Below are 26,389 nucleotides of genomic sequence, written 5' to 3'. Positions count from 1 at the left end.
GTCCGCGATTCAGAGACCTGGGGATTTGATGCATTGTGCGCCAGTTCGGTTTCGTCCCTTTCCTTTGAATGGCCCATCTCGGACTGCGGCACATCCGGATCTGGGGGATCTCCTTTGCCTCGCTTATTGCTGCAACACCACGCAACCCCTCTGCAAGGAGCTGTCCACTTGCGTCAGTGTACCAGTCAATGGAAGGTATCTAACCGCGCATCTGCTGGCTGGCTGCTGCCCTGGACCTAACTAAGCGTCACTGCCGCACCCACAGTCACACAACTGAGTATAGTTCCCTCCCCCTGAGCCTCTTTTCTCCAGTTGCATTGAGGCCACAGCCGCTGCTACAGCATAGCCGCTGCGGCCGCTTATTTTTCATGCCAATGTGAAGGCCCAAGACGAGTTTGTCGAGCCGCGCTTGCTTTCTTCTTTACCCCCTTACTTCCTTTGAACATCTGCTTCTATCTGTCTGTCTTTCCATCTGTCTGTCTTTCAAAGTTTTCGCTTGCCAAGTGAGCCAACTGAAATAGCGTACCTATCTGCGTCAAAAGAACTTAAAGATGAAGATTCGAAGGGCTATACTGTGATAAGCGGCAGGGACCCCGGACCACCTCTTTGGTGCCGCAGTGACCAGCTTAGGACTGGCCAATGGCAGTGTCTCTGCAGTGACAGGTCCAGCCTCAAACGCAGCCCGAGACCCCGAATCATCCTTCCTGTCAGGAGTCCACTCAGTCACTTGTCGCATCGTCGTCGCATCGTTAGTATCGCTTCCTGTCTGTCGCCACTGGCAACGACGATCGATTACGGAGTCGAGGTTGTCAAATCTGAGACAGATTCAACCGATCTTGACTGCGCTTTATACCCAGTACGTACGCAGTTAGATACAATACTTCGTTGTCTTTGCGCTGCGCTGCAGTTGTTGTTAGCGACCGCGGCGACCTTGATTTTCCGGCTCGCCATGTCAGCGTGGGTGGGACTGCCACGACGCACTCTCAGTCGGCCCCTGCATTGAACTGTGCGCTTATCGAAGCAAGTACACTGTGCATTTGTATGCCTTGTGAATGGGTGCACATCTTCCTACCTAGAACCCTGCGCCATGCATCCCATTGTACAAAAATCTCCGAAACGGAAGAGAGCTTGCAAGTGCCGAAAAGACTTCACTTTCCGCGACTCCAGTAGAAACTCCATTCGTCCCGTCTTCATTGTGGCAGTGCTACGGTTTCTTCATATCGAGCTGCTTTCTTTTGAAGGAGCCAAGAATATACCTGATTTTTGAACACCCGACAGGAATTATAAGATCGAGTATAAGTTCAGTCCTGAATAGCGGGTGTGCGTACTTCTGAGGCGTTCGTCGCTTCAAGAACATATACTTTCACAAGTTTCGACAACACGGCAGCACTGATAATGATGAGACCCTCCGAGTTCGCCGCGACGAAATTTCGGGGACTATACTTAACTATGTAAGTGTCAGTATCCATCTCATCCCACCACGATCATCATCCGTGTCACGTGCAGCCGAGCCCAGCCCAGCCATGGTCCCTTCGTTCGTTGCCCTATTTCCAAGACCTCGCTCCAGACTTGAGTGCACAGTCTAGTCTAACCTCTTGCGCTACTCAATACACTACATCATCATCATCGTAGTTGATTTATTCGTTGTCCCGTTCAGCCTGTTCACACCCCCATATCCTTCCTCCCTGCATCCGAAGTCATGTCGTCCAACCAGACGAATCAGCAACACCGAGTTGCATTTCATCGCATCCCCCGGAGAAGAAGTCCGACAATTAATTCATGATCCGACCTATTACAGGTTCCCGACTGACTCTCACGTCGCAAACCGTCACCCACCCTGCATCCGGTTCCCGATGGACCATGCCATGTGCTGATGTTCCTGATTGTGCCCAGCTAATAACCTTAGCAGGCTTCCATGTTATTGATCGAAAGCCAAATCAAGAAAAACGACAACCATGTTTGCCACGTGCGTTTTTGTGGGTTGAATGTTGGTTGTAGTCGTTTACACTACTTGTTCCTCGTGTTTGAGGATCAGATGCCCTTTTGAGGTCGTTTAACATATGACTTAAAATACCCACAGGCTTGGCCGGCTGGGCTGGCTGATGGTTCAAAAGATCGAAAGAGAGATTACGGCTTGTGTACAAAGCGCTGTAGCAGTATAATGCCGGACAACTTGAATGTTGACAGTATTTTCGATTCAGCAAGCTGAAAAGAGCAAACATACATTTTGCTCTTGGCTAGCTAAAGTGTCGAGGTCTAGAACCAGGGGCCCGGGGCTGTCGATTATGTAACGATCCCTTCCATGCTTGACGATCCTTGGTATTGGCAAGAACAGGGAGGGAACCAAAGTGCGCAACGAAATTGTATCGCCATGGTAACCTTTTGCTTCTGTTTGCTACCGTGACGGGAAGGTAGTGAAGGTTTGTGACATGACAAGTCCAAATCCCCATTGACTAAGTAGCTTTCAGCGCCTTAGAACGCATTCGTCGTTGAACTCTCCACTACAAATTCCCCTGAGACGATGGACCTCTCTCTTTCTCACTCTCTCGGTAGTGTCTCTTCTCTGCCATTTCCAGTCCACGATTATATAATTCCCGGACCCAGGTTGGTTTCCGCGCGCGGCCTTTCTTTCCCCTGTCTATTCACTATCCTCAGCACACTTCACAGCCATAGCCATAGCTCCGTAATTCATTTCCTTTCCCCCCTCTTTCTTTCTTGGCCTGACCGCGCTTGTACCTTTCAGCAGATCGTTACTGTTCAAGATCACACAACGACAACCATGCCAACCGTCAAGAGTAGAACGGCGAAAAAGACAGAAGCTCCGCATTCGTACACCAATTTCCACCTGTTACAGGATCCCCATTGAGTTCATGAAACGCCGAAACCTTCCTGGGTGCACAGCTAATGGAAAAAGAGAAAGTAAGAAGCGGGTTTCCTGAAGGAAGAGCATCCCCTTCTGAAAGGATGCACACCAAAAAAAGCCATGGGTATACTCAACCTGGCTTTGAATCAGGAAGTTCCCATCGAAACCGCAAAACAAGCCACCCATATCCCGACCGCTTTGCTCGCTGAATCCCATGGCCCAGTGAAACATACAACGAAGATTAATTTTTGGAGAACCGGATGACGAGAATCGAAATATAGAGGCAAGATGTCATGAAAGACATACCTTCGCTGTCGATAATAGCTATGCCTTCTTTTGTTTGATCAAGCCCTAGCGGAATAACGGAGTAAAGCTGGGCGCAAGTAAAATTGCACGCCTGGAGCAATTGCCGCAACTCCAACTTCTCCTCCCTGAGGCAACAATAATCAAGACATGTCGCAAGGTTCCTCAGAAGGAACATATGTGCCATCCGTGAGTGGGGCTCACAAAGACGGCCAGTGCCGTAACTGTACATCAGAGGAAGCCTGTTACACTGAACTTCTTCTTCTCAAGTGACGCAGCGAACGCGTGCAAGAGTGCATTGAAGAGTGTAATGAAGCTCGGCTCATCGATGTCTTGGTTAGAACAAACTCCTAGAATCTGTTCGGCTCGGGAGGGCGGAAACCGTTCACTCGAGGTGCCTCATACTGGACTCCGGTCATGGCGTCAATTCCTGGTGCTGGGGCAGCTGCGGCAGCTTGAAGGGTAGTACGCAGTGGTGGCAATTCCTGTTGGGACCTCCTGTTCTCAAAACCGTAGGTTTCGCCCATAGGAGCGGGTTGTGACCGTCTCAAGCTATTGGCCTCCATCTGGGCTCGCTGGAGCTCGTGTCTCAAATGTTCAATCTCGCGATCTTTGTTATGGAGCGTCGACGTCAACACCTGTATGTGGTTGCTCATGCGTTGATGTTCGGAGATGGCTGTGACCTGGTCAGTTCGCTGAAATCATGACGAGAATAAAAGCGGGTAGCGGCACGAACCTTTTGTGAGAATTTCCCACTTTGATGCCTTGGAGCCGCGCTCCTGAGGCATCAAATCCCTCAATTGTTCGAATAGCTCCTTCATCTCGGTGCGCCGCTTGCGCTCCGCCAGCTTGTGACTAACACGCAACTCGGGTGTCCTGCTGTACGGCTGAGAGCCAGCATGCGAGCCGCCCTCCTCGTTTTGCAGATCACTAATTGCTCTGTGTTGAAGGCTGTGGTGATGGTGGTGGTGCACGGTTGGATTCGCAAAATCCGCAGATACACTAGAGAGCCTATGGGGGTAGTTGTCATCAAGACGTCTTTGTCCTGATGGCAGCCTACTGTCCATGGTGAAGTGGCTGCTCGCCAGCGACTCGGCAATGCTGCTCCTCCTAGAGTCGATCAGAGACTGACTGGAGGAAGTGACGCGCTGTATCTCCTCCTCTGGGAAAGCCCACGCCTGGCCCTTAGTAGGCTCAGCAGCCCGAGCAATCTGACTCGTTGCCGGCCCAGTAATGGTGGGCGCCACCCTCGTCCTGCTTTGCCCATCTGGATTCCGCTCAGCGCTTGGCTGGTAGCCATTGGAGATGCGGTGATTGGTAAGAGCGTTCATGTCCGACCGCGGATTACGCTGCTGCTGTAGAGTCTGATGAATTGATGTTGTCGACTGGTTCTGGCTCGCATATGGCGAGTTTCCGAGCCGCATGTCGTTAAATCCCTGATTTAGGGAATGTCTGCTGTCCCAACTTCCTCTCCTAGACATGGCCTCCAAGTCACTATTGAGTGGCAAGGGGGCGCCATTGGGCCCTGATTCGTAGGACTGAGGCCGGTCGAAGCGTTTGGGGTCTGCGCTACCCGGTGTTGTGGGGGAAACCATGGAGGCAACGCTCATGTTGCTGCTTACCGACGAAAGATGCGATTGCGGGGGCTGAAGGTTCGATGTGTTCGTGGGGGACGGGGACGTCTTGTCGATCGGAGAAGGCTGGAAGTTGGAGCCGTTGGGAGTGAAGACACCGACGCCTGATGCTGCCGACGTGTCTAGGCACAAGTTAGCTTATCGATCAAGAGGAGACTTGTAGGGCGGCGCGACGGAGCGGAGACTGACGCTTGCTTGAGGCATCCGTCGCAGAGTAATAAGCCGAGTCTCGATTGTCTTCGGGTGCATTGAGCACGCCCGCAAGACCGAGAGGTAGCTTCTGCGAGCTTGTTCGTTGAGCCATGATACACCGAGTTCGTTTCTTCTTCTGCCTGGGCCGACCAATAAGGGTCGTAGGGGGGTCCAGTTCAGTAGCCACACACTCGCCCGAAAAAGGAAGATGGCAGAAGTCCTTCTTGGTTCGAGATCGAGGTTCCAGATTGGGGTGGTAGGATATACAGAGCAGTACCCTAGGTATGGATGAAAGCAGTAATCGACACTTTCGGTCAAAAGGTATACAGGTACCTTGGATGATTATAGGTAAGGTAGGTCTCGCGACAAGGTGAGATGAAGAACTCGGATGGCAACTGACGCCTCGGGCGGGATCGAGTTTGGGACTCGCAAAGTGCAAGTCGCGAACGTGCGAGTCGGCGGCGGATGGCGGACTCGGAAAAGAGAGGACCGGGTACGTAGCCAATGGATGGTTGCGGCGGTCCGTCTCTTGTCTGTTTTTCGTCTCTGTGTGTGGTGTCTCTCGCGCGGTCGCGGAAGGGTGCACAGAGCAGACTTGACGAAAGCTAAGCGAGAGTGGTACGGATTATTCCAGGTGAAGAGTCGAAGGCGGTCGAGACATTGGCCATGCGACACACTTCAGGTTGAGGTTGTGTTGTAGGAAGAAGTCAAGGCGGAGGCGGAGAAGCGGGAGAGGTCTGGACGGGGATCGAGCTGGTCAGGTCTGGCTGAAGGCTGAACGGGATGCGATGAGGTGGATGGATGGATTGGGTGGGAGACCTACACTTCCTCTACAGGGGCGGGAGAGGAATGGAAAGCAGCGAGAAGCCTGAAGCCAAGGTGAGCCGGCAGACGCAAAGACGGGCAGGCAGGCAGGCAGGCGGACAGCGGGCAGAGCGCCAGGGCAGCCGGAGACGGGAGAGCACGTTTTTCATAGAATGGCAGGGCAGGTTAGCACGAACTGCGCTGGGGGGGGGCCGTGCCAACGATAGAGGAGGGGCCCGCTGGAAGGGGGGAGGGACATGGCTCGACATCACGGAAGGGACATGGTGGTCGGCCCATGGGATTGGCTGGTGGGATGGATGCAGCCAGCCCATGTGTCTCGATGTGCCATACCTAACTAGCTCGCATAGGTCGATGGGCTCCAGATGATGTAGAGGTACAAGTGCCTACCCGTCGGTACAGGTACTCGGTGCACATCTCCAGCTACAGGTAGGTAGGTAGGTAGGTACTAATGCTAAAGCCGTCCCATCCATCTCTCTTCAATCATGCCTCCTCCCGTCTGGATGAGGTGAGGTGAAGCGAGCGGCAACAGTAGTAGCAGTGATATAGCAGCATCAACCCAGTGCGATACTATCATGGGGGCGACATCATGATGACAGACCAACTGAACCGTCGGAGCATGGCAGGAACGGTCGGTACCGTACCTTGGAATTGGATGCGCACGTAGTGTCGGGTAGACGTAGATGCGGGAACTGCAGTGAACTCGACAGCAACGTGGTACATACGGTGATGATGCATTTTTGCGCGCTCTCCTTGCCTCTGGATCTCTGCCATCCACGGTTTTGCATGAAACATGGCCTAAAAATCAACTGGGCACTCATTCCTCTCGCGAGTCGCAGTAGGGGTCGGGTACATAGGTATCTCTTGGCCTGGGTAACGGCTCGCTCCCCGCACGACGCGAACGGGAATTCCTGTGTTCGATTCAGACGAGAGGACACGGTGAGGCTAGTACAAGGGAAGAGCAGTACCTCTGTACATACCTTGCTACATTGGCAGCATCTGTAGGTACCCAACCTCACACTTCCACAATGGGTGGTCCGGTGCTATCCATCTCCGCGATTCCTCTTGCGCGGGCGTCCCTGGCCTCCCTGGACCTAGGTAGCTCTCTACTAGTAGAGTACCACACCACTGCACCAACGGGAAGGACAATGGCTGAAATCACGGTGAAAAAGCGGCCGTTCTTGTAGGTTGTTATTTGGTATTCCCAACCCAACCACAACCATCGCCAATTGTCCCACTTTGTCCAATGTCCGTCATGTCCGTCTCAAGTTCTGGGTACCTGGGCTACTTAGCTACGGCGCACTGAGGAGCCGTGATTTGCTTGGCTTGTCCCTGAGTACCGCAAAACTTGAAGTAGTGTGTGTATCTTCAACGGGATCCGCTAACTGCGTTCCGGAATTGGCAGGAGCTGTGGTGGTCCATTTGGAGACGATTTGGAGGGGATTTGAGGGCAAATGCGACCGAAACACTGCCGATAAGGCTTGCTGGTTCCACCCTGGTCTGCTAGCCCCGCGGTAGCTAGATACACGTGCCGAGCCACGGGTCAGGTGTTTTGGGCGTGACAGCCGGGCCCAGCACTGTACACAATGCACCTAGTGTACTATGTACTGGTGGTCCCTTGGGAAATGGGAATGCGGCCAAAGTGGAAGTGGTTAGGACTTTTTATTTGAGCCCCCAAATCAGCAAGCTGCCTTTGTCCTTCATTGAGTGGCCCTTCAAGTTGACAACCTTCAGATAGATGGCTGGTTCAACAGTCTTTAACCCAGGGTAAGGCTACAGGATGACCCCGCCCATTGGCATCGCGTCATCCAGCCCGATGTTGAGTCGGCGCCTGCAGGTGGAAAAAGAGGAGCAAGGGTGAGGAGCCATCAAAGAAAATGGTTACTCCATCATAGGAGCGAGGTTCATTACTCAAAGGAACCACTGCGCCAAAGGAGGAGTTCGCGGGGCGTGCGCTCAAAAGCGACACCAGCACCGCAACGGGAACAGACGGGACTGGAGAGAGCGGGCGAGACACAGACCACGCAGCGAGGAACTGGATTCCTCATTTCCGGCCCCGTCTGTGCTCTGGAATCACACGCAAACAGATACAGAATCTGCCCAAGGGGGCCCAAATGTGCCATCGCTACCAAACAGCCGCCAACATTGCGGCTCACCCATATAACTCGAGATAGGCTAGGTGCGATACACACGGTAGCGCGTGAAACACATGGCTTGGGGGTTGCAATAGGGCGGCATTGATGTGACTGATCTGCTGATCTCCTTAAGAGGTGCCACTTTAGGGCATGGGTGTTGGGGGGATGGGTGTGCACTTGGCACGCTACTTGGAGGGTAGCAGTCAAATCTTTCACGTGGCTTTCTCGTCGTTTTCTCGTCGATTTCTCGTTAATCGTCAGGTCTCTAGAGGGCTAGATTTCACTTTGCCATATTCGATTTGAGATGGGACAACAAGCACGAGTGTCATTGACTTCAAAGTTCATCACACCAAACCCGAATCCTCAGTGGTAGACGGTGATGTGGTCGAGAAACAAGCGCGGCAATCACAGCTTTCGGCCCCCGCAGTCCTGTTCTGTTACTGTACGGAACTCAGGTCGACTTGGCAACCTAAACTGTGAAGCCCTGCAGGTGCATTCTCCATGCATACACTAGGTACCTAGTAACCTATCTTAAGTTCTTAACCCTACCATAGGTACCGTTACCTACACTACAAAGTGACCATTACTTGCAATACACAAAGAGAAGCGCTGAAACTGTAAAAAGTCAACAACTTGTAGGTTGACAGTTGGCACGTACAGCGTAGTGTAGTGTATAGCATGAGAAACAAACCTCAAAACTTGTCTTCACCGCCCGCTATACGTCGAGCAATGCACACGTGCGCTCAAGCAATGGACGTTGACAGCTCCGGCCCCGACCCGCCTCTTGCTGCAGGCGCAGGTACATCACAGTGATCACATCTGGGCCACCTCAACAACACGTGTCAGCCAGCCAACACTTTTTTGCGAGACAGATTAATCCCACCTGGCATATGTCGTAACCATCGAGTCCGGCCACCAAGATACAGCTCACATTTCTCTTCTCAAAGTTCCCCTTGCTTTGTGTTCTCACTCTCACCAAATCAGACCTTGCCGTCTTCCATTCATTGTTGTTGCAAGTCAAACCCCCCACCCAATTCCCATTGTCAGTCAAGGACGATCCAACGCTGCAATGAGATCGCAACCCCACGTTTTTGTCTCTCCGACCGCTGTCCTGACAACGAAGCCATGGGGAGATTTTTGTTTCTTAGCACATGCAGCTTTCTGCTCGCAGCAACAGCTCCAATGTTGCGAGTATCACATTTCAAGCCCATCGACAGTCTTGGCGCCTCCATTCCGGGCATCAATGTCTTCATGACAATTAGACATCCATTGATCGCAGTTTTCCCAATCCATCGGGGAAAGACCGGAATCTTCATCCAATCAACTAACAATCTCGCTCGGTCGAATTCCAATTAGCTGCTAGCACTAGCAAATACAAATACATTGGCAGAGCTTCTTCCCCCGCGGTCTACTGTGCAGTATGGCCCACCACAGTACAACCATCACCCACTCTCTCCAGAATATCCCCCACCAGCGCTTTTCCTGGCAACAGAGCCCCAGTTCATCAGGGCCGTTTCCCCTTGTCTAACGTCCCCTGCGTTCACGGAATCAGACTCCCTTGGATTATTCCCGGGCGCTCGAACCTCCATGGGCCTGTGATAAGAGACTGCTACTCGTCGAGACTGTGTACACTACATAGTCCACAACTCTAGCGGCTCCCAGAAAATGTGGGTCAACGAATCCCCCCACTTCCAACAACCGCATTTTCGACGGGATCTGCGTGTTCGCGACCCTTTTGTTTCTCGTATCTGTCTTTGATGGCCGCGGCTCTGACGGATCACGGCAATGGGAATTGGATCTGGGATAAGATTCTGCTAGTCGGGTGGAGTCACACAAACCTGTTCCAAAAGACTAAAGACCAGAGACGGCCAACAAAAGGTCACCACTCACCCAAAAGCTCCTTGACATACATTTTAATCACTGGGAACCGCAGAAGACTCACGGACAATTGAGGTTATTTCCGGGGTCTCTGACGGCCTAGGCCTTGTGAAGCTTGTAGGTTGTGGGTTCGGATGGACGCCCATACAACTTGCTGGCCCTGCCAAGGTGCCATGATAGGAGAGAATATTGGTGCCCAAATTCCAAAAACTTTTTGATTTGGCGACAGCTACACATTTCGCTCACAGCCCCCAGTTTTCTACCTGCCTCTACACGCCCAGAGTAGCTGCGAACCACAAGCCTCATGTAGTCCTCTGAAACTTGTCTCAAAAACCGGAGTACGGGAGAACGCAACCTCTTCCCGACATTCCAATAGGGGCCTTGTATCGCTGTCAACTAATACCAAGCAAGCAGGACAGCGCATTCCCCAGTTCCTGGAATGTCGATGGTCAAATACCCAAAGAGAGAACATGGGGAAACTGCAGACAAAAAACCATAAAGATACAATGACGAAAAGAACGGTGGTCTAGTGGTGCCTACATGGCTCATCTCGATGACGGTAATCGTTAAGTCAAAGGAAAAAGACGCACACTCACACTAAACAGTTTAGCCCGCCGCCCCACGAGCCTAGAGTTTTTGGGACCTGCCTAATGCGGCCCAGGGAAACGATATGCCCCCGAGTCGGCGAAGCTGCAGCGAGCTCATCCGTCCGGATTCCGACGGGAATGAGCCTTTTGCAGGCGGCGCGGCACCCCCGAGTGGAGAGGGGAGAAAGCGAGCGAGAGGAAAGTTTAAAAAAAGAGAAGAAGAAAAAAAAAATGGGTATTTCGTTTTTCTTTTCTCAAGCCTCAGGACCTGGGGCCCTGGGGGCCACCTTGGAAGTACCCTCACAAGCGCCATCGTTTAGTCCACCAACCCAAGACGACGATCTAGCGTACGGGTACCGATACTGAGTGCCGTTCCGCTGTTAATAGTAAATTGGCATCCTTCGATAAGCCTAACCACAGTCGAGATCTTGCAGTTAAGGAAGAAGTATCTTTATCCCAATGTCTTCCGTTAACCATTTGCTCATACCCATTAGGTACGGGTTAGAGACAGAAACGCTCAACATTGTCTCACACCGGCATAAAGCTATCATGCGGTTCGCAAGAAAGTGATTTGCGAGCGAGGTCAACTGACTGCATCATCTACCTACATACCTCTACCCGTGTATCTCGCTCGTCCTTCTACTATGCTACGATACAACAGCATTAATGTAGCGAGGTACAGTCAGAGTAGAAAACTCTCCTGGGTTCGAAACGCTTAAGGAAAATAAAATAAAAAAACGGCCGATGTGATATCATAGCAAATACATGTGTACATATGTCCCAAAGGGAAAAGAAAAGAAGAGTTCCATGGGAGAGGGCCAAGGATTCTAATGCCAGCTTCCAGCCTCCGGTTCGTCTCACTCGTTCATTGATTTATTTATTCTAGTTTTCGCTCTTCCGAAGGAACATACCATAGGTAGCCTTGGCGATGGATTCGATCCAATATGTCGAATAGCAGGACTTCCAGCTTCAAGTCTAGTGAAAGGGGTGTACGGCTTCCCGATTGGTTGATAGGGTATATGAGTACCTAGAGTCAAGCTTTCAATTGCTTGTCTATACCTATGAACGATTCGAAGATCAGCCTATCCCCTGGGTTGGGTCTATATAGGGTGGATGTTCTTTCATGCAATCGTGGCATTATGGGGCATGACAGAATATAATATCGAAAGAGAAGGAACTAAGCGTTTGCTATCAAGTTGGAGTGTCCTCGTCAAAGTGTTTGGCATTCTCTTCTTTCCCCCAGGGATAGCTGAGAGGAGAAATTCCACTGAACGGCCAGTCCTTGCGCCAAGATTCAAGTGGTCAGCAACATAATTGCAGTCATCTGCTAGACTTGGGATCCAAGATGATGCTAAAGTCCAAGAGCTTGCGAGCTCAGGATATCCCAGGTCAGTTTTCCTACTCCTGATTCCTACCTACGCCCTGCCCAACATAATCCCATCTCACCACGTACTCACATCCAAAACATCTCTTGTCAGTCTCCTATTTTAGGGTCCCTAACTACCTACCTATTCTTACCCCACGAAATGTATTGCATGTACATCACTCCCATTCTAGAGTAGAGGTACCTACCTAATATTCTCCACGGGCCCACCGCATAACGACCGAGATAACTGGAACAGAAATGCCACAATGTAGGTAGTACGACGGCTATATCTATGTATGTGTGTGTAGCACGCATGTGGTTTTCGCCCGAGTCTTATTGTTGCAGCAGCAGTAACAGTGCAGTGTAACGCGGATTGTACTACTGTTGCGTGCTTGCCCGCCTGGCGCCGACGCAACCAGGTTGCGTTCCAGTATGTGTACAGCGACGCCTCTGATCCTTGGTGAAGGTGGGAAACATCGAGATTCCCGGTACCTATCTAAAAGTATGTGCTGGTACCTAGAGGTTGTTGAGCCGAGAGTTTCCAAGTCTCAATATGGGCGCGATAAGTGAAAAACAGTTGAGACGAAGAGTGAAGTAAAGTTAACCAGAAGGGAGCAGGACACTTGCTATTTTTATTCCTCTTTTCGTACGTACATTGCTAGAGGTATACTACCTAAAGGTAACTACCTCTCCTAAGCGCCAAGTTGACTTCCACACCAAGGATCACCCACGGAGACGGAACTTTCCACGTCCAGTATGCCATAGCCGTAACCGCTGGACCTCTCGGTCTCAACTCAGGTTACCTCTCCCAAGCCCCAAGCCACTTGTGCAATGTGAGAACCAAGGTGTAACCGCATACAGGTGTAGTATCCATCTGGAACACAAATGCATTGGGCAATGGATTGAGGATGGGAGGACAGGGAGGACATGGAGACAAAAGTAGTGCTACTCTTTCGCCACGTGTGGGTTGCTAATGATGTCCTACCTCACATCGCCCACCATTTCTTTTTTCTTTTTTTTTTCGCTTCCCCTCTTTCCCTCTTATTTTCGTGCCTTTGTACCTCTGTACCTTTCTTTCTCTTCTACTGCTTGGGGCATCCTAGCTGCTGGGCTTTTTGTGCTGTGGCGGTGTTGTTGTATTTGATAGTAGGGCGGTAGTTGTGACTTCTCCCGCTCCAGCTGTAACTGTACACCAGGGGCAGACATTGGTGAATACTGCAGCTCGGCGGTTACTATGACTTTTCAGGTCCCACTCCTCATTTCATCCGTCGGGATATTGCAGAAGCAGTATCAGCAACATGAAGGGGGGAAAAGAGGGAAGCAGAAGGAGTACGAGAGATGGTGAACTGGCAAGACCGATTCTGGATCATCATGTACGATCTTGGGTTACCATACACGAATGGCGGGCAAGTATAGATGTTCGGCGGTAATGTTTCTCAACATGAACAGAGGCTGGTTGAGTGTCGGCATTGGATTTTTGCCTCCCTTTCTACGCTACGCTTTTTGCTCCCGAAATCACCGTGATGGCCTGTTAACACTGCTTGCTATCACCTTTTATCAACCTTGGGTAGGGGATGAGGCAAATAAAGAACATGAAGATTCCAAACTAGCTGAAGCAGAGTGATTCTATACAGTGCCGTAGGTACAAGTAGGTAACTGAATCACATAAACCACAACACGACCGGGTAACCGCACGTGCCGAGTCACCCGTGATGACATAGACGCAGTGAAGTCGTGACGTCGTAACCCTGTGACATTGACTCCTTGACCTTCCTGTTTACCATGGCCACGGTACACAGGGGTGTGTTCTGTCTTGTGTCGGCTGTGGTTGGTGTTGTTGTTTCTGTTGCCGTTACCCAGGGGCAGGTACTCTCGTTGGACCAAGCTGGGCACCCTCACTTAGCACAGGGTTATTTTCTGGCCCGTTCGGGCACGATATTTTGACGTTCACTCCGACATTGCTACCTCTAGGTCAACTTTCGTTCTCTCAGGTTCTGTATCTCGTGCCGTTGCTCTCGGACGTAAGATCTTGTGAGTCTAGAGGAAAAGGAAAGGAAGGAAAGGGAGAGAACATACGTTGAGGGCATGGTGTTGTTCAGTACTCGACCTAAAAGGTAGAATTCGGGAGGGAAGAAGAAGCGGCTGGATACCAATGGAGGAGGAAGACACCCACAATGCACTGAACCACTTAACTTCATGGAACAACCCGGCTGATGACCTCGTGTCTCTTCGCGTGACTGTACATCATGTCCAGTGGACAAATAGACATGCATAGCGCCTGGCCAGGAGGGTTTCGTTGATCTTCCTGTACAGCAGCGAGACAAAACATACAGATAGCATGGAAGACACAAAAAAAAAAAAAAAACGTGTCCAGCTAAGTGCAGGTGACTCACCTGGCATTGCGGGTTCTGACTTTGAGACAGTTGATGGAAAAGTAAGTTGACGACTGGGATGGGGCTGCCCTCCCCTAGGGTCTCCAAAGCTCCTAAAAGAGTTCATTCTAAATTCGGGACGCAAACTTCGAGAAGAACTGATTTATAGAAGCATGTCCTTGCCTCAAGAGAAGCTAGATGTCAAACTTGGTTTTCCATGTTTGCACATCCGTCTCACAAGGAGGTAGATGAACGTAGTTTTGCCCTCTTCTTGTGGTCTTGGTAATGCAGCTAGGGGATTGGGGTTCAGGAGAAAACACACTTCCCCGATTTAACATCATTGATCCCGCGTTCGGTCTTCGGTGGTCGATTCCAAAGTGTCGAAGCTGATAACGGAATGGGGTTGAGTGCATACAGCGCGGGTGAAGTCGAATTCGAAGACACTCGTTGTCGATATGTTCCCAGCATCAACTTTCTTCCCTGGAAGGACATTCCTTAAATCCCTGAAACTAGCATACAAAGAAACAAAAAGAAGGGAAACGAAGATTATCACACCAGATCATAAAGGAAGCCATCGCCAGTCCAGACAACAAGAGCAAAAAGTAGAATAAAAGTTGCGCCAAGAGGGAATCGAACCCCCCCCTCAACCTTGGAAGGGTTGAATCCTAACCACTAGACCATTGGCGCCCTTGATGGTTTTGTTTGCTTGTTGAAACTACAACTATCGTGATCCTCCTATATCATACACCGCAACGTGTCCGCAACAGCTCAGCTCTAGCTGGGCAGTCGCGGCCCAACAACTGTGGAGCCTTCGGAGCCGACGGGCTGTCTTGGCACTCACTCTACACATGTAAAGAGATCGAAATGGAAGGAGAATACTTAGGGTTAGGGTTGGCCCCTGGAGGTATCTTTTAATGAAATGGAATCTACTTGTATAAAATGCCTGTTGGGGGCTCAAAGATTGGGAGTGAGTGTAGTCGGAGAAGGCCTGGTTCGGTGCTTACTACCGAGTCCTATAGTTAGGGGGAAGGCCTCCTGTTAAGCTTTTATCAGCAAATTTGTGATGATCGTTCGATGGCAATGCGTAGTCTGTGCTTGAGTGACTTTCGGTGGATGGTAAGATAAGCCAGAGGCTTATATACACCCTGAGTAACATGGCGTGGTCTGCGGAGTCAACTGCCAACTCGATGCGGGTTGAAGCCGGATCACGACGTATCAGGAATAGGTGTTTGTCAACCCATCGGGCATATCCCACTACTAAAGACGGTATAGTCATACACAGCCCAAAGAGGCACATAAAACGGTCGCAACGGTCATGGTGTGCGGTTGGCAGTACTGTAGCTTTGAGGTTGCCTTTCGGAGTGAGTAAGCGGAATCCCGATGTGGGTAATGTCCGTTATTAGAGTCTTTCTCGGATATGTGTGGGAACTACAAACCATCAAATAGGTGGTGGTGAGTGCTCGTAGTATGGACGACGGGGTCTAACCATCTGCTTTTGAAAGAGCACGCAACCGGTCAGCATGGCGCTCCATTCGCACGACCTTTACTTGACGGTTGTTGGTACGAGCTATGAGACTGAGGTATAAAAGATCGCGCTTACACTGGCGAGTGTACCGCAAACCATGGGCGTAGTTAGTACTGCGGCACGTGCAATATCTCCTATTGGTCCCATGACAAAGAGCCACCCAGCCCTATGGCACCAACATAGCCCATGTGGTTGCTCTGCGTCATTGTTGTCATTTGCTCTTCTCATCCGGTGGAAAAGGTGAATGATCACTCTGCAGCACACTCGCGCTTGACCCGAAGGTAAAATCCTCATGCCACCTTCATGGGCACTGTCTTACAGTCTCACGAGTTGTTGAGGCCTGGTGAGCATGTCCATGTTGGGTCTATAACACCCCCCAACTCCAAGCACTCATGAAAAATGACCACTTCCCGCCAGTCGATGCTCCTTCCCCAGATGAACACAGTTTCTGCTATGCCTTCCCACCATGGTCGGAATCTCATACCCGGCAAAGGGATATCGCAAAATCGGTGGCCCTCGCCCCTTCTCGACCATCGAGGTGGTACTCTTAATCTTCCTGGTCTCCTTAATGACCTCGCTCATTGTGTTCTCAATTATCTACTCCGTCCAGCATCGGGGACCTCTCCGACCTGCGCTTGTCGTTTCGATATCCGGATCGATAATCTTCCTGTTGGCTGTTTGTTATATTATATATAGCAGAAAAAGTCAATCTCGTCAGTATTACGATCTTGAGAACAGGGAGGATGGACAACCCAGTCCGTCAAGCTACACCATCAACACCTACTTGCCATCAGTTGAAAGCACATCTCCCAACATGCGTTTCGCGCCGGCAAATTACTTCCGCAAGAATCGGAACCGCCCATTCTGGACCTCTTCATCCACCGTCTTACCCACAAACGCGGCGGACGAAGAGAGATTGTTGGCCCACACCAGTGAGCAGGAAGCGTCCGAGGAACGGAAAGAACGAAAGCCTGGGACGGGCCGAAGTGACAATCGTAGGAATGGGAACAACATCAAAATCATCATCACGGAACCGGAGCCGGTAGCCTCGCGACATGGCATATCCCTCGAATTCGACCCCCTCAGATCCCATCCAGTCAATCTGGATCGAGGTCCCAGCATCATTCAGTCAGGAACTTACCAAAATCTGACTACGGATCCCAGAAACGCAGAGTCCAACAAAACTGCGTCAAATCGAATCCATCAACTCGACTCGGGTCCCAGGACGCTAGGGCCCAGTTCAGCCTCTAGATCTCATCGCCATCAGCATTTGCGGAAGTCGAGGAGGCCAACCCTTGGCAGCGTCAGCGGCAGGGAGGACCTGCGCGCTGTGTTCCAAAACGGGGAGTAGATATGGGGGTGGTGTGATGTCGCTCGACGCTCAACATCCCTTGGAGACCGCTGATGGCGAGTTGGACCATGGCGCATAGCACGCTCAAGTACCGGTAGTGATCCGGTCGGTTTGGATCATGAACCTGACGTAGTATGGTTGGTGGGGACAGACCAGAACGTTGGGGAATATGGGGCCAACCAGCCCTAAGAGATGTCCTGCGAATTGATAGAGAAAGCCTTAGACCTTCAAATGAGACCAAGTCCAAATATGTTGGCGAGCGTAAATCTCAAGTCATTTTCTATGCGCAACCCGTCGCCGTGATTGTGGGTTTGAGATGTGTTTTTGTAAAGTGCCAGGTGAAGTTGAAGTTGGACAACTGATAGCGATAGATAAAGAACCGTCAGTACTAGACCTCTAGAGGTAGCGACGGGATTTACACACTGCACCGTTCAGCCTGCACTCACTGACGCGTGCTGCACAGAGTCAGGCACGTCCGATAAGCTTATCCGTAATAGCAACCTTTCCCAAGGCGGCTAGTCCAATCGGTTATGCAGCTCAGTGTGCCGCCTCAACCCTGCTTGAATTTTCTGATAGCGGCGGATGAGAGCACTCCAACCATAGGCAGTGGAGAGTCCACTCTGAGAACCCCGACTCGGGAGCGGGACCTTGAGGTCGACTGACTTTTATTCTTTTCCAGGCAAACGCTTCCTGTCTTCCCGATACCTCTTTTCAACAACCCTTTTTTGCCCATCCATCCATCCATCCTCATCCCCATACTTCAAAATGTAAGTTCGAGTTGCTTAATATCTTTCCTGGCGTAACAGTCAAGGAACGGACAGGTAGACCGGCATCCCACATCAGTTACTAACCAGATATCTCCATATTCAGGCAGTCCATCCGTCGTGCCGCTCTCAGATCCGCCCTCTCTGCTTCGAGGGCTATCTCTACCCAGGCTCCTGCTGCGTCCTTTTCCGCCAGCATTGCCCGTACTGCTCTTGTCTCCAGCAGAATCCAGGCTATCCGCTTCTTCTCTCAGTCTCCCCGTGTTCTTAACACCGAGGAGCCTACTCAGCCCGAGCAGACCGAGACCGAGACTGCCCCTGCTGCTACCGAGGAGGCTGCTGTTCAGAAGGACACCACTGAGGGCCACGCCGCTTTCGTCCGCAACATTGTCTTCGACGCTACCGAGGAGCACCTCAAGGGCGCTTTCGAGAAGTTCGGCAATGTCACCGACGTTTTCCTTGCCCGTGATCCCCGCGGCTTGAGCAAGGGGTAAGTTTGGAGTCCTTTCTACGTATCCCACATTGAACTACGCTAACAGATTGTGTCCACAGTTACGGTTTTGTCACCTTCGCCACCCGTGAGGCCCTCGAGGAGGCCTGCTCCCAAGTCGACGGCTCTTTCTGGCACGGTCGCCGCATCAGCGTTGAGCCCCGCCGTGCGAAGGTCAACCGCGGCAGCGCCGTCGGCGAGCCCTCTGCCTGCCTTTTCATTGGCAACATCCCCTACGAGACCACCGATGCCGAGCTGAACAACATCTTCGTCGGCATTGACGGTCTCAAGGACGTCCGCGTCGCCGTTGACCGTGCTACCGGCTGGCCCCGTGGCTTCGCCCACGCCGACTTCGTCGACGTTGAGGCTGCCGTCAACGCCTTGGAGAAGCTCCAGGGTACCCAGCTCGGCGAGAGGACCATCAAGATTGACTATGCTCAGCCCGCCGCTGCTCGTCAGCCCCGTGAGAACAACGGCGAACGCCGCGAGTACCGCCCCCGTCAGCAGCGTGATGGTCAGCGCGATGGTCAGCGCAGCTACAACCGCGACGGCGGTAACCGCAGCTACAACCGTGAGGGTGGCAACCGCAACTACAACCGTGATGGTGGCAACCGCAGCTACAACCGCGAGGGTGGCGACCGCAGCTACAACCGCGAGGGTGGCGACCGCAACTACAACCGCCGCGACCAGGGCGAGTCCACCGAGTTCTAAACTAACAAGCCGCAATCGAGGGCATGTAATGGTTACGACATGACTGGGTGAAGAGGATGGGAAACGGATGTAATGGAGGGCAAAACTGGGCAAGTTCGGTTTTCAAAAAAGAAAAGAGGCCGGTTGTGTTTCTTGACAAATGTTGCCAAAATTGGGGCACATTGGGATTGGGAAACTGTGGGATTGGTGTTGTGGCGCCTTTGCAGTACGATCACTCTGCGTACATCATCCTGACCTTTTGCTTGCAATGATACCTGTACAACTACGAAAAATCTTCTCTTCTTTCTTCTTACTGCGACTAGTTGTTTTCGTTTACCATTTTTTGTTGGTTATATCGCTGTACATATGTACGAATAGAGGGGTGGTCTTCTGTACCTTCTTTGCGTCCTGCATCCCGTATGCGTGACGTGACGATCTGCTCGAAACGCATCGTTTGATTGTTCATTTTCCCTTTCAACTTGCGTACATTGCCGTGCTGTCGGCATGCGAGTATGATTTCCGCACTCCGCTGTCGTCCGATTGTTCTCGGCTGTCGTTTGAAGGAACGAAGGGATCGATGATGGATCCGGGGGCGGGGGCGGGGGTGTACTCCACGGGCCGGGCTGGGGTTCGGCTCCATGTGAGGTGTGGTTGACAACACTCCATTGGCGGGGTTACCAGTAATAGCCGCGGCCAGGCAACAAGTGCCTGAGGTGTGGCCGGCAACTGCCACAGCCCAAAAAGACCTAACAAGAGCGCGGTGAGGTGGATATGATGGCTGGCTGAGGTGCCCTGGCTGCCTCGGCATTTCCAGCTGTTCAGGTGGCGCACGGCGGTGCCCCCCTTGTGCCCCTGAGTGACCTGAGCTTTTGGCGCCCAAGGTTCCAACTCACTTCAGATGCATGCAGAGCCCGATTTCTAACCACGCTGCTGCCATCCACACATGCCGGACCCAGACAACCCGCCCGTGCATCCGTGGGCTCCCGTCGTTACTTACAAGACAGCACACCTGCCACACATCCCGCGAGAGTCGGTCAACTTCTTTCTTTCACCTGGACAACTTCAGTTCTGGACACCGCCGCTTGATCACTAATTAATCAACTCCACGAGCTCACCACGCCCGTGCCTGGCTTGTTTGTTACTTCCACTTCTTTTTTTCTTTCCCTCTTCCAAACTAAAGTCATCCTTCCTTTGCCCTGCGCAAAAATCTACCTAGCTACCGCTACTTCCAGCCTGCCTCTACAACTTGCGCGGGCCGCTGCTTTCCCAACAGTCGACCGCATAGCGCTCTACTTCGTCTACCAGATAGTGTACAAGAGCCGCCCATCTTGTCTTCTGTCTTGGGCTTCGTTGTCAACTTTCGCCGAAACATCGCCATTGTCGCATTAATATCCAACATCTTCAAAATGTCTTTCATGGGTGGAGCCGAGTGTTCGACGGCGGGCAACCCGCTCAGTCAGTTTACCAAGCATGTTGGAGACGACAAGAGCCTCCAACATGACAGACTTGCCAACAGAGGTCCCAATGCTGCGGTTGGTGGCTTCCGGAGTATTAACCGCGGGCCTGGCCAAGATGAGGTAAGGAATCTTCATGGATATTGTTGACGGCAAGGCATGCGCTCTTGGCTGACATGACGATCCTCTCGAACAGATGGTGAACGGATTCCTAAACCAAACGCCGGAGATGGCTCATATGCCTCTCGAACAAGGACATATGCTTCACCTCGACCCGAGCCAAGGCGCCCACATGCGCGCCCCGAACGCCTCGCCAGCATGGGCTCAGGACTTCCACAACACACAGGCGGCTATGGAAGCCGCCTTCAATGCGCCGCCTGGCACTCAGTTCAGCGCCGATGAGTTTTCAAAGTTCCAGCAAATGCACCCCGCCGCGGCGCCGGCCACCGCCAGCCAGATGCCTGCTCAGCGCCCCATGATGGGTGGTGGCATGATGGGCATGGGCAACATGAACTACAACATGATGCAGCGACCCATGTACCAGCCCATGGTCGGCATGCACGGCCCTCAGATGCACAACATTCCCCAGCAACAACTACAGCCCGAGGGCAAGGGTAAGGGCAAAGTTGTTGAGCTCGACCAGAACAAGTGGGAAGAGCATTTTGCTCAGCTGGAGATCAATGGTGACGAGGCCCGCGCCATGGAGCCCGAGCTCAACAAGATGGACGAGGCGCTACTTCACTCCGAGACTGGTGCTGGCGATCTCGAATCCATCTGGCGCGGTATCCAGGCCGAAAGAGACGCCATGAAGGAGTTGGACGAGATTGATGTCCAGGACGACTTTGCCAAGTTCGACAGTGAGAACCTGGAAAAGGAAGATTGGACGCTGAACGGCAGGCTCGGCGCGGACCCTATCGTGCAAGAGTACCTCTTCGAGGAAGATAACCTCTTCAGGGAGACACCAAACCCATTCGAAGAGGGTATTCGTATCATGAAGGAGGGCGGGAACCTGTCGCTAGCTGCTCTGGCCTTCGAGGCTGCGGTCCAGAAGAACCCCGACCACACCGAGGCGTGGGTCTACCTCGGACAGACGCAAGCCCAGAACGAGAAGGAAGAAGCTGCCATCCGTGCTCTCGAGCGTGCCATGAAGCTCGACCCCAACAACCTCTCTGCTATGATGGGCCTAGCCGTCTCCTACACCAACGAGGGCTACGACAGCACCGCCTACCGCACGCTCGAGCGCTGGCTGTCGACCAAGTACCCCAGCGTCATCTCACCCAGTAACCTTTCCTCGGCCGCTGACATGGGCTTCACCGACCGCGCCCAGCTGCACGAGCGCGTCACCAACCTCTTCCTCGAGGCGGCCCGCCTCGCTCCCGATGGCGATCACATGGACCCCGACGTGCAGGTCGGCCTAGGCGTCCTGTTCTACGGCGCCGAGGACTACGACAAGGCCGTCGACTGCTTCCAGTCGGCGCTGCACTCGACCGAGCTCGGCACCTCCAACCAGCGCGAACAGATCCACCTGCTCTGGAACCGGCTGGGCGCCACTCTCGCCAACAGCGGCCGCTCCGAGGAGGCCATCGCCGCCTACGAAAAGGCCCTCGCCATTCACCCCAACTTTGTCCGCGCCCGCTACAACCTTGGCGTCTCGTGCATCAACATTGGCTGCCATGCTGAGGCCGCGGGTCACTTGCTCGCGGCGCTGGACATGCACAAGTCTGTAGAGAAGAGCGGACGCGAGAAGGCGCGCGAGCTGCTGGGCGGCAATGCGGGTGATAGCGACTCGCGTATCGATAACATGATGACGCAGAACAGGAGCACGACCCTTTACGACACTCTCCGTCGCGTGTTCACGCAGATGGGACGGAGGGATCTGGCGGAGAAGGTTACTACGGGCGTGGATCCCGAGATCTTCCGTGGTGAGTTTGATTTCTAGAGTGAGTCAGAGTTGGAGTTGAAAGAAGAGGCTCAGGAGTGGATGGTTGGGTATGACGCTATGGAGGATGTTTACTACGATGTTGATGTCGAAATGGAGAAGGCCTTGAAGGAGGAGCAGCAGTGGTGTGATGAGGACTTGGACGAGGGTTACTTGTCGAGTGAGGCGAGTACACTATGTTCGGATGATTATAGGGAGTTTTGGTGAATATACAAATATTAAGTACTGTACAAAGCGAATGTAGCTGGCTTGTCGGGGTTGTTAACAGCTTGTGTTGGGGAGTGAAAAGTCGAAGATGGGGCTTGGTGCTTTTCGGCTAGTGGTGAGTCTGGTTTTGCATTTGCTGGGTGTCGTGTGTTTCTTTCTTGCTTCACGATGGTGAGCGGAGAAAAGCGGATTGTGTTCACAGACACATACATAGATAGATACGATACATAGGCTTCTGAAAGAATCTGCATTGCGTGTCCTTGCCATACCTTGCTCGTTTTGATATCCACAAGTTTGGGATCACCATCTTGCTAGTATCTACCGTCAACCAGAAATAGAAGAGTAGATCCAATGAAGGTGTGCAAAGCTGAGGCTCTTGGTCAACAGCGTGTATCACTGAACCTTAACAAAACGGTGATATTGGCAATAGATGCTGAAGACTCAAGACGTCGCCTTCTCTAAATTTATGGTAAACTTCGTAAAGAGAAGTAAATGTTCGTAGAGCCCGCGGCATCGAAGTATGTATCTTGACGATATTCTATAAACCATCGTTGACGCACCAAGCAAAGCCATAAGGTCTATACTGTCTTGATGTCATCTAAGAACCTCTTCGCTGCCATCCATAACCATGTTCACGCCAACAGCTACCCTGAAACCACCTCCCACAGATATTAATTCTTCTTTCTCCAGCGTCCACTCGGGGGCATAGAGCTCAGAGCCTATTTAACTCCAATGAAGCCAATGCCGCTTCTCGCCACCTTCAGAGCCCGACGCAGAGCCTGATCCTCCCTGTCCGTCCATTGCACACTAAGCTGGTCCCACTTAGAGCCAGGCGTGTTGTACTCCTTCTTGAACTGGGCCTGCATGGCCTGCAGCCGGCTCATCTCGCGCGGGTCACCAGTGCCGGTGTAGACGATGAAAGCCGTGCAGGGCGGGAGATTGTCGTAGATGCGCTTCAACCGCTCGCCGAGTGTCTTCAGGCAGGTCTCAAGGGGTGATGCGGCATCCTCCTGCTCTTCCTCTTCCTCCTTTTTATCACCATCAGTGAGAGCCGGCGGGCCGCCAGCGTCCTCGGGGACGAGCTTGTTGCGGTTCCACCATCCTCGGAGGGCCTCGAGCTCACGCATGCGTGCCCACACAAAGTCGACACCGCCGCCGGGAACTTCGAGGCCGTCGGGATCACCCTTGACCGCGCGGAGGATGCCGGCTTCAACCTCGGCGTCGGATTTGCAGGAAATTGTGACGGTGGCGGCGTTACCGGCGCTTCTGCTTACGTCACCCCAGTCAACAGCTGCGCTGCTCTTGCCGACAGGAGCACCGCCCGTGGCCTCCGGCCCAGCGGTCGAGCGATATGCCGTACCAGCGCGAGCGAGGCGCTTGAAGAGGTTCTCGCCCTGGCTCTCTCCGGCACCCCATGCCTTGCCCTTCTCGCACTTCCTCTTGACAAGGTCGAGACACGTTTTGGCGTCTTCGATACTGTCGTGTCCGGCGTTGGTTCCACCACCCTTTTGAACTTCGCGGTTGAGGAACTTTTGTGCGAGGTACTTCAACGATTGTTTGAGGGGAAGTCCGCGAGGGTGCGGGAAGAGAAGCGAGGTGTCGACAATGAAGGGGTGAGCGAGCTTGAGGGCCTTAAGATCAGAGTCAAGCGAGTGTCCGAGGAGAATCGAGCGAGGACCAAGAATGTCGAGCAAGCGTGCCTGGATATCTTTCAATGTCGTGTTGATAGGATCGATCATCTCTTTGGTGATACCTGAAAACCGGGTCACATAGTCAATGATAGGCTTGTCCGGCTTGACAAGCTCGTCAAGAACAACACTGCCGTCCCAAGAGACCAAGCTGATTCTGGTAAGTGAATACTCGGCTTCCCCCGTCATACACATCTCGCAATCGAGGGCATAGACTTCCCGGCCTGCGGTGACACTGCCCTGTTGCACTTCGCCTTCGGGGACCTTTCCATCCTCAAGATTCTCGACCCTCGTGTGTACCCAGCCTTCGGGGTCCTTGAACTTGTCTTTTTTCTCCCCTGGGTTCAGCATAGCTGGATGAACGGGGAAGCCATGCTCCATCAGCTCCTCGTTGGTGGCCAAAAACTCGGTAATGCGTGTTCGCTGATTTTTCCAGCCGTGGGGCTCAGATACGGGCTGGATTCCCGTTCCCTTGCTCTTGGGCAGGGGCGCGGTAAGCATTGCAGGCATTGGCGAGTGCAACTTGCCATACTTGTCGTCACCTGGAGCTTTTACAGGCCACAAATGCGGGAACATGTCGGCGAAGGGCTGCAGGACTTCGGGCAACAGCTCCTTCTTGAGCTCGCGTGGATAGTACTCATCAGGATCAGGGGCGCCGCCACCGGAGATCGCTTGATCAAGAGTGGGACCGGTGTAGGCGGAGAAGTCAAGACCGTTCTTGAACATGGCCTCGTCAAGACCCGGTACCATGATGGCCACGATCTTTCTGAACTCGGGGCGATGCTTGACAGACACCCATTGCGGCGCAGGGCCATCGGCAAAGATGTACAGGATCAGGTCGCGTAAAGAAGAGACGTTGATCTTGGAAAAAAGCCTGGCCTGGGTCGAAAAGTGAATGCCGGGATAGCGCTTGGATTCCTGGCCAGGAATCTTCTTGAGTTTCTTTACCGGCCGGCCATTTTCGATTGTCTGCCAGCCGCCGCCGTCTTCATGGTCATCTTCGGGACATGGCCGTTTAAGACCAGCCGAAATTGTGGTTGACGTCAATTCACCGTCCGTCGGAGCAGTCGAATTCTGAAGGCTGGTGACTTCGGAATCAATGGCCATAGAGTCGCCCTGAAAGGTGGCCAAGGCAGCCGCAACGCCGCGCTGACCTTTACTCTTGTTCTTTTTTCTGCTCATGATGACTGCGCTTCCTCTGAGGGGAGTGTGACCTGAAAATTGCACGGAAGTGCAGGCTCAGAAGAAATTGCAAAAGAGAAGGAATTAGGGAGTGAAAGTGAAACGAAAGTGTTCAGGTTTTAAACTGGGGAAAACAACTGAACATTGATGGAAGTGGACGTCTGAAGTTGGCACGAAGTCACTGAAGTCGGACCAAACCAAAAAGAAAGACACCCTTGTTCGTGCCTGTCAAACCCCAGGCACGCCAAGGTTGGGTGGAGCGACTCACGGCGCAGTGTTTGCAGGCAGGCAGAGCCCCACTGTGGCATCCAGTGTGGCGGATTTCACTGTCATTATCGGGCATACCTAGTGGTAGGTAGTCAAGCCACATCTTATCGTCCAAGAAGGTGGCGCCTACAGCTTTCGGTCCCCTGTATTGCCAAGACCATCTCTACATAGTACAGTATCAAACGACTTATACGATAGCTCCTTCCTTTGTTGTCCATTGTTGAGAACCAAAATGAGCGTCCACGTTTCCCATGATGTGAAAATTTCCTTCAGTGTACACAGTTGAGTTGCCCGAGTCATCCCCAGCACATCTCCAATTCGATTTCAGCTCAAGCAACAATGTGCGTGATCTGATTCCGACGCCCACGCTCCACGGTTCTGATCTCCCGATACGCGGGGCATCACCATATCTTTCCTTTCTCATTCCTGAACACCTGAGTTCTTTCGCAGCAGGCCGCTTAACCTTGCCCTCGATATCCATAGTTCAGCATGGCGGAGCTGGTGCTCTGCCGTTGCAAACAGTGCCGGGGCACTATAGGCAAGTTCATCAACCTGTGGTATGAAATCGGCATGTATGTGGTTCCTATCATCGAATCAAAGAACAGTCTGGACGTATGCCACAAGAGAAGCGCAGTTTACGGAGAGCCGGGTACCTTGATGGAAAACTGGTAAGTCTGTAT

The 26,389-nt window shown here is 52.5% G+C and overlaps 5 protein-coding genes and 1 non-coding gene across 7 annotated transcripts; 3 read left to right on the top strand and 3 right to left on the bottom strand.

Moving 5' to 3' along the window:
- Positions 1–1,990: 1,990 nt before the first annotated feature.
- NCU02957 lies at positions 1,991–5,995 on the bottom strand. 2 transcript variants are annotated; one of them, XM_011394746.1, is made up of 4 exons: positions 5,816–5,995; positions 4,990–5,729; positions 3,903–4,922; positions 1,991–3,842 (listed from the first exon to the last, which is right to left on the bottom strand). In XM_011394746.1, the coding sequence occupies exons 2-4, from the start codon at positions 5,102–5,104 to the stop codon at positions 3,517–3,519; spliced, it is 1,461 nt and encodes a 486-aa protein (XP_011393048.1). In that variant the 5' UTR covers positions 5,105–5,729; positions 5,816–5,995; the 3' UTR covers positions 1,991–3,516. The 2 variants fall into 2 exon arrangements, with proteins under 2 accessions (XP_011393048.1, XP_011393047.1); XM_011394745.1 differs by having other exon boundaries at positions 2,136–3,842; positions 4,990–5,995.
- An 8,772-nt stretch (positions 5,996–14,767) lies between these two features.
- On the bottom strand, positions 14,768–14,839 carry NCU15059. Its single transcript has one exon. It is a non-coding gene; the product is annotated as a tRNA-Gly (tRNA).
- Positions 14,840–16,143: 1,304 nt separating this feature from the next.
- NCU02959 (hypothetical protein) lies at positions 16,144–17,291 on the top strand (the record flags this gene model as incomplete). Its single annotated transcript, XM_011394747.1, has 2 exons — positions 16,144–16,218; positions 16,396–17,291. The coding sequence occupies 2 exons, from the start codon at positions 16,144–16,146 to the stop codon at positions 17,026–17,028; spliced, it is 708 nt and encodes a 235-aa protein (XP_011393049.1). The 3' UTR covers positions 17,029–17,291.
- A 330-nt stretch (positions 17,292–17,621) lies between these two features.
- Positions 17,622–19,436, top strand: NCU16466 (nucleic acid-binding protein). Its single transcript, XM_011395128.1, has 3 exons — positions 17,622–17,795; positions 17,899–18,282; positions 18,345–19,436. Coding segments are annotated over exons 1-3 (1,035 nt in total). The 5' UTR covers positions 17,622–17,793; the 3' UTR covers positions 18,994–19,436.
- A 401-nt stretch (positions 19,437–19,837) lies between these two features.
- pex5 (peroxin 5) lies at positions 19,838–22,840 on the top strand. The gene is made up of 2 exons (XM_960254.3): positions 19,838–20,549; positions 20,623–22,840. The coding sequence occupies exons 1-2, from the start codon at positions 20,379–20,381 to the stop codon at positions 22,363–22,365; spliced, it is 1,914 nt and encodes a 637-aa protein (XP_965347.3). The 5' UTR covers positions 19,838–20,378; the 3' UTR covers positions 22,366–22,840.
- NCU02961 (exonuclease) lies at positions 22,809–25,644 on the bottom strand. The gene has a single exon (XM_960255.2). The coding sequence runs from the start codon at positions 25,440–25,442 to the stop codon at positions 23,292–23,294; it is 2,151 nt and encodes a 716-aa protein (XP_965348.1). The 5' UTR covers positions 25,443–25,644; the 3' UTR covers positions 22,809–23,291.
- Between the last annotated feature and the right edge of the window lie 745 nt (positions 25,645–26,389).

This window comes from Neurospora crassa, linkage group I (genome assembly GCF_000182925.2).
Source record: "Neurospora crassa OR74A linkage group I, whole genome shotgun sequence".
Lineage (NCBI taxonomy): Eukaryota > Fungi > Ascomycota > Sordariomycetes > Sordariales > Sordariaceae > Neurospora > Neurospora crassa.
This window is presented reverse-complemented; position numbering and strand designations above follow the sequence as displayed.